Raw genomic sequence first — 7699 nt, 5'->3', positions numbered from 1 at the left:
TACAAAAAATAAAAAGAGTAGCCAGGCATAGTGGCTCACACCTGTAATTCCAGCACTTTGGGAAGCCAAGGTGGATGGATCTCCTGAGGTCAGGAGTTCAAGACCAGCCTGGCCAACATGGTGAAACCCAGTCTGTACTAAAAATAGAAACAAATTAGCCAGGTGTGGTGGCAGGTGCCTGTAATCCCAGCTACCTGGAAGGCTGAGGCAGGAGAATCACTTGAACTCAGGAGGTGGAGGTTGTAGTGAGCCGAGATGACGTCACTGCGCTTCAGCCTGGGCAACAAGAGTGAAACTGCATCTCAAAAAAAATAAAAAGTAATATTTGTATGTTGTTTTTTAATAGAAAAATTTATAAAATCAATAGAGGCACAAGGAAAAATAGTTATTATTCATAATTTACCCTCAATGTTAACCACTCTTAATATTTTAGTATTTGTACGTCCAGGATTTATTTAACATATCTTGTTTTACTACGTTAAAAATTTATTTAATTCTCACCTCTTAATTATGCCTCTTTTGCTTCTGGGCAGTATCTAGAACTGACTTTTACCTAACCTGGAGATCCCAGGCATTATCTCCTAAGACTGCTTAGTTCTGGAACCATTTTCTGACCTTTGGCCATAGTATTTTAGATTTTGTAGCTCCTGACCTTACATCCTTTTCTTCCTTATGTCTTTCAGATCCAGGTGAACTTGAGAGAATTAGAGACAGCTGCCTGGTTCAGTCATCATGAGGTAGCCACAGCCCTGAAGAGAAAGGGCCCTTATACTCAGCAACAGAATGGGACTTTCCCATTTTGGCTGCCCCCTAAGTTAGCCATCTCCCACCAACTAATTAAGGAGTGGGTGGAAAAACAGACCTCTTCTTCCCTGCCTGCTTAGGCCAGATCAAGTCACTTAGATCTTAGATCTCTCCTTGGTATTCCTGAGGGACAAACTAGAGATCAGTTGACAAAGGAGAAGTGACAAAAGACTAGCTGCAGAAGGACCTCAGAAGGGCAGAGCAGAGGGTGAGCCTCCAGTAAGACACCTCTATCATCAGTGTTAATGGAAGAAATTCCTACTAATGGGCAATCCAAAAAGCCAGCGTGAGAAGAAAACTGATGAGCCGTCAACTGTCAAAATCAGGGTGAAGAGGGAAGCATTAGTTTGAATGCAGGCCCTTGTTCCAAGGCCTTGGAAGCAAACATCTTCTGGCATATGGCTTGGTAATGCTGTGTTTACACTAACTGCCAAAATGTGCCTGTTGTAAATTTGGTTAAAACTTTTATCTAAGTATTGAAAATATATTGCAAGTTTCAAGTCATTACTGAGTTACTTGTTACCCTTGCAGAATTAAGAAAAATAGCACAGTATAACATTTTAAAATTCATGTACAAGTACATTCTTGTACATGGTAGTTAAATAAAAGTCATAATTAAGTCATTATTACTCAGAGTACTTTACAATAAATCAGATGCCATGAGGCCCTGTTGAGGTGGTAGAATCCTAATGGGACTCCAGACAGTAAGTCTTTTTTTTCTGTTTTCAGCTCTGTTACATAATCATTTGTGACCCAGGGAAACACTATCACTTTGCCATGCCTGTTTTCCTAAATGTAAAACAGTTGCTGGCATTTGCACATCCACGAAGTGTTAACAAAGGGATTAGTGGAGATAAACAGATGCCAAACCTGACCTATTTCTTAAGCTTTATGGAATAAACTAAATTTAGGATTTCTCATTATTGCTATATGATGCCATAAGGGAGAAGAGTTTATTTGGGGAAAATAAAATAAATGTCCACACCTTTATTCTGATGTCTTTTTATGTCCAATGGATTGAGAAAATTTTACAAGGTGAGAATTTGGGGGTAGGGGAGAGGATCCCTATTGGTGACGATTAAACATTTAAGACCAAGTTTCAAGTCAGTGGAACAACTGAAGCAATGTGCAGGAGAAATGTCAGAGGTCTTTGCTGAAAAGAGGAAATAATCAATCGTATTTTCAGAAGATTCTAGTCACTAATTTGTGATTAAAGACACAAGCTCCAGACCTTAAGGTTATTTACACATCAAAGTCCCATAGGACTAAGTCCCAAAGTCCCATAAGACTAAAGAGATTCTGGAAGTAGAAAAGTTAAAGCACGGAATTTCCTTTTGATCCCAAAACATCATTGCTCTCTCCATTGCCAGCAAACCATCATTGCTTCAGGGAAATCAAAGTGCCTTTATCAGGAAATGTTGAGGGATAATATGTGATGGGATCTGACTGTCTTGTTAGATTGGCAGCTTGCCTTTACCTGGGCTGACCCCAGCATGCAGAAGAGAAAAGCACTCGCAAAAGAGCGGTCCTGAGATTTCTTCATATCTTGCAGTTAGAAGAAAACAGTTCAGGGTCCATGTGTATTACCATCTCCCAATCTTTTCTATTGCTATGTGGGTGTGTTTGTGAGAACATGTGTACACATCCCCAATCTGAAAATACTGATAGAAAGGGGAGTGTGCGGAATTTCTGGTTATGAGTTTCCCAAACTTACCATGGAGTAACTGTTTGTTCTTTGATTAATGTGTTTTTGGAAAAGAAAAGATGAGAATGGCTAACAGCAGGAGCTGCAACATTGAACTTTGCTTCTCAGTAGTGAGTGGGAAGAGAGCTTTGCTGTAGAACCCCAAGGATATTTGAAAGCTGAGGCAGAAAAGGGCAGGCTTGGGGTACTAAAAATGACAGAAAAATAAAAGAAACTTTGGTACAGGGCCTACCTGACCTGAGAACATATATGTGGGCAATGAATTATGAAGGTGCTAAGGATAAGTAGAACCCATCTGGGTGCATGATGCAGAATAGAAAAGCAAGTAAAATCCTGTAAGCCTGGCTGAAAGTCAACCCTGGTAACCGGAATAAAAAAAAAAACATTCATTTCTATTTTTGCCTGTCTTTGGCCCTTTCTCTACACAATATTTAATCCTCAATGAAGAAAAACCTAATGTACCACAAGTGCAATGGGGGGAAACCTTTTTCTCACAGTGAAGCTGGGATGGCATTCTGGACCCCATTTTTTTTTAAATAACATTTTTCATGTCAGGTCAAAAGTTTCTGGACCCCATTTTTAACATGAGAAATGTAGCCTCACAACAAATAATAAAAATATTTTAAAAATGTTAAAACGTTACACAATATCATCTGATGTGTCACTTTCTTAGTTCACTTCCTTAGTTCACTTCAATGAACACTGTTATAAAAATAAGAGAAAGGATTGGAGCGGAGTATGGTGTATTTATCTATTTATCTATCTTTGAGACAGAGTTTTGCTCATTGCCCAGGCTGGAGTGCAATGGCGCGATCTTGGTTCACTGCAACCTCTGCCTCCTGGGTTCAAGCAATTCTCCTGCCTCAGCCTTCTGAGTAGCTAGGATTATAGGTGCCTGCCACCACGCCTGGCTAATTTTCATATTTTTAGTAGAGATGGGGTTTCACCATGTTGGCCAGGCTAGTCTCAAACTCCTGACTCAGGTGATCCACCAGTGTTGGCCTTCCAAAGTGCTCGGCTTACAGGCATGTGCTACCATGCCTGGCCATATTTAATTTTTATTAGTTTTTGATAGTAAGTTCTCAGATGAGAACTCTACTACCATTCTCCTAAGTCCTCCCTTGGTCACTGGAGAGGGAACAGTATGAAATTATTTCCATTGTTTTTACTTGGATAGGGTAAGATATGGTAAGGGCATCTCTCTGCTGTATACAATAATAAAGAAAAATCCAAAGACCTAGATTATAAAAACATGGCCAATATTGGAGCTATCTGTAGAGAAGACTTTCTCTTTCTTTTAATGGTGAATTTTATGATATATAGATAATACTTCATTTAAGAGGAATATGAGAATCATTTTAAGAAATAAACATTTCATCTTAGCAATAAATATATCAGTTATATTAAATATCAAAACAATTAATTAAAAGAAGTATAGTATCAGGTATGAAATGTCCAAAATGGGCAAATCCATAAAGACAGGAAGTAGACCAGTGGTTTCTAGGGGCTAGGAGTAGGAGGGAACGAGAGACTATTAGTGAGCATGGGGTTTCTAATATTCTAGAATTAGATGGTAGTGATGGTTGCACCATTTTGTAAATATACTAAAAGCCACTGACTTGTATAATTTAAAGGGTAAATTGTTTGGTATATGACCTATATTGAGATATAAACTGTTATTTAACAAGTAAATAAGTTCTATATCTTGATTTAGGTACATACATGCAAAAAAATCCACTGACTGTACACTTAAGATTTGTGCACTTAACCATATGTATGTTATGCCTCACTAAAAAAATTGAAAAGAAAAAGTGAATGATAATGGCATTAATGCATTCATAAGGTCAGAATAATTAAAAAAAAAAAAAGTGAATGATTTATCGTATCCAAATTTGTCAACTTGAAATTTTGATCTGAGGATGAATAAAGGTAAGGGAGAAATTAAACATTTAGAATTACCTCAAGGATATATTGTGGGAGGGTGTGTCCTTAGAATGAAGTGTGTGAATCTTATCTCAAGGCTGTCTAGGGGCTAGATTCTACCCTGCTGAGTTCAAAACCTTGTGTGTAAACCACAGTTAAGATCACAAAGACTTGTGCCAAGAGGGCCACATTTGGGGCATGGGGGAGAAGTCAATCCGTAAAACTTGTAATGAAGAAACATTTTTACCAAATGGGTAAATTAGAAATGAACAGAATTTGATTCAATATTTATTTAAAAAGAAAAAAGAGAAGCTAAATTTGCTGGTTAATTTTTCATTGGCTTACTTGTTGGTCTGTGATCAGTGTTGTCAGGCAGCTGCACTCCCATGCTGTGTAAAAGATTGGAAGCAGGTCCTGCCAGTCCAGCTTGGGAGCTATAGGATTCCAATATATTTGAAACCAGGTTCAGGTCTACATCCACTGGTGCCATAACAGATTCTCCTGTACCAGAATCTTCCTCATCTGAATTGTTATCAGTATTCTGGGATACAGGTTCCTTATTCATGGAGGGAAAAGAAAATTATGGGATAATATATCATTAGGTTGCATGGTGGTTAAAATAAAAAGATAACTAAGCAACAATGTAAATTTGCATTCCAATTTAAAAAGGAAACTTCTTAGCCTTGGTGATATAAACTGAAAATGAAGTCTAATAACTTGTATGGCCTAGCACACATATTAAAACTTGGTTCTACAGATTATAATACACTTCTTCCCAGGGAAAATTCCTCCAAATCGAATAAATTGCATGTCTATTTTGAAATAGCTCAAGGGATAAAAGAATTAAGAAGCTACCTTTATAACTTGTCTAAGAGTCTTAAAAGAAAGAAATAATACACACGTGTGTTTGAGATGATAGAAAAAAGTAAAAAGAAATAATACTGTAAATTTTCTTCAAAATGAAAGAAGTAAGTGTTCCTTTCTTTTCCCCCAAAGAAAAAGCTTAAAAGTGAAAACACAAGGCTTTGTGGTTCCAACCACAAAGACTAAATTGTTAGTTGGGCCTCCGGTTAAACAGGCTGGGGAAAGGATTTGAAAGATTACAACTTGATAGATTTTTACATCCTTGCTACCCAAAGTGTAGTCCATGGAGCAGCAGAATCTCCATTGCTTGGGGCTTATTAAGAACAGAAAATCTCAGCTGGGAGGGGTGGCTCATGCCTGTAATCCCAGCACTTTGGGAGGCCGAGGCGGGTGGATCACTTGAGGTCAGGAGTTTGGGGCCAGCCTGGGCAACATGGCGAAACCCCGTCTCTACTAAAAATACAAAAATTAGCCAGGCATGGTGGTACTCACCTACAGTCTCAACTACTTGAAAGGCTGAGGCAGGAGAACTGCCTAAACCCAGGAGGCAGAGGGTGCAGTGAGCCGAGCTCGCGCCACTGCAGTCCAGCCTGGGTGACAGAGGGAGACTTCATTTCAAATAAAAAAATAAATAATAATGTAAAATAATGAAAGAAAAATCTCAGCTTCATCCCAGACCTGAGTAATCAGAATATATATTGTAACATGATCCTTTGGTTTATATTCACATTAAAATTTAAGAAATACTGCTTTAGATAAATCTAATGTATGGTTTCTACTAGATTTTGACAATTCTGGAAGTGATTATAGTTTTAAAGTGGTTTAGATGACCAAAGCAAGGGGAATTAACATTAATTAAGGGCCTATTATAAGTTTTACTGCTGTCTCATTTGGTTCTCATGTTAATTCTTTGACATGAGGATTAATGGTGTATAGATACATTCACAGTGGACAGCTGAGCTAGACTTCAAACCTTAACCCCTAAGACTCCAGGGTCCTTGCTCTTTCCATAACGCCTCTGTTTAGGATTAAACAGTGGTGGCATAAAAACTAGTATGAAAATGTAAATGGAAGGTGAATTCTAAATTTGGCTCTAAATTAGGGAAACATACAAAACAAACTGTTAAAACTGGAAAGTTATTTGGATGCTTAAGATGATCTCTGTTTATTTATTTACTTATTTTATGTTTTAATCCACTGTGGCCTAAGGCACAGTCTCAAAAGCTCTAGAGAAAGAACACTGCACTCTTTTTTTTTTTTTTTTGGAGACAGAATCCCATTCTATCACCCAGTGCAGTCGTGTGATCTCGGCTCACTGCAACCTCTCCCTCCCGGGTTCAAGTGATTCTCCTGCCTTAGCCTCCCGAGTAGCTGGGGCTACAGACGCATGCCACCACGCCCAGCTAATTTTTGTATTTTTAGTAGAGATGAGGTTTCACCGTGTTGGCCAGGATTTCCTAACCTCCTAATCTGCCTGCCTCAGTCTCCCAAAGTGCTGGGATTACAGGCGTGAGCCACCGCATCCAGCTGTTTTTTTAACTACCTTAAAAAAAATCCATTTAAGTAGTAGTAGTGTGCAATTGAATTCTAATTTGAGCATATTATATGACTTTTTAAGTCCTGATAGATAACATAGAATAAGCAATATAATTAAGCTTATGGTTAGGGAAATTAAGTTTATAATCCTTTATCCTACCAGTCAGGAAAACCATTAACACTCCTATTTATTTCAAATCTCACACACCCAAAAAAGAAAAACTATAATAAAATATGGTTTTAGCTATCTGATATACTAGACTCAGAAAGAGAAAGAGGTTAAAAACACACATACCACTTGCTTCCTGGTGGTGAAACTTTTGCCAATGCAGGTGTGTGCTAGTTCCTGGTCCATCTGGGCCATGTATGACTTGAGATTATCAAGAGTTCCTTTCAGAGAAGCCTCTTCACCAGGTTCCTGTGTTTCGAAGTCCAAGTCATCATCACTATCTAAACATTCAAAGTCTTCCTCATCCAGACAGTCAGAATCTGACTCACGAGGCCTTGGCCCTACACAGACCCCAACACAGAAAGAGCCACTTGGTAATTATTATTATTATTTTTTGAATTACTACACATCTCAAAATAATTAGAATGTTATCCAAAGAAAAAGACTAATACACATAGTCAATCTTCTTCACAAAAATCCATTCTACAAATGGTAATGCTGGCAAATATGTGTACATTTAATGTTGTGGAAAAGTGTACGGGCTGAGTCAAAAGATTTACCTTAAAAAAAGTGAATTCAATTAATTAAAATATTTTTCTTAAAAAATTTAAATACTGCCGGGCGCGGTGGCTCAAGCCTGTAATCCCAGCACTTTGGGAGGCTGAGGCGGGTGGATCACTTGAGGTCAGGAGTTTGGG

General features: G+C 38.2%; 2 protein-coding genes across 4 annotated transcripts in view; one reads left to right on the top strand and one right to left on the bottom strand.

The window, feature by feature from the left end:
• NUDT13 (nudix hydrolase 13) overlaps positions 1-1794 on the top strand; it is a 25153-nt gene extending 23359 nt beyond the window's left edge. For both annotated transcript variants that reach the window (XM_017528024.2, XM_017528023.2), the window contains exon 9: positions 684-1794. In XM_017528024.2, coding sequence (XP_017383513.1) covers positions 684-884 — 201 coding nt within the window. In that variant the 3' untranslated portion in view covers positions 885-1794. The remainder of the gene's footprint in view (positions 1-683) is intronic.
• A 2904-nt stretch (positions 1795-4698) lies between these two features.
• ECD (ecdysoneless cell cycle regulator) overlaps positions 4699-7699 on the bottom strand; it is a 34824-nt gene continuing 31823 nt past the window's right edge. For both annotated transcript variants that reach the window (XM_017528004.2, XM_037738284.1), the window contains exons 13-14: positions 7128-7342; positions 4699-4988 (exon numbers count right to left, since the gene is read on the bottom strand). In XM_017528004.2, coding sequence (XP_017383493.1) covers positions 4758-4988; positions 7128-7342 — 446 coding nt within the window. In that variant the 3' untranslated portion in view covers positions 4699-4757. The remainder of the gene's footprint in view (positions 4989-7127; positions 7343-7699) is intronic.

The sequence above is a fragment of the Cebus imitator genome, unplaced genomic scaffold (assembly GCF_001604975.1).
Source record: "Cebus imitator isolate Cc_AM_T3 unplaced genomic scaffold, Cebus_imitator-1.0 Scaffold52, whole genome shotgun sequence".
NCBI lineage: Eukaryota > Metazoa > Chordata > Mammalia > Primates > Cebidae > Cebus > Cebus imitator.
This window is presented reverse-complemented; position numbering and strand designations above follow the sequence as displayed.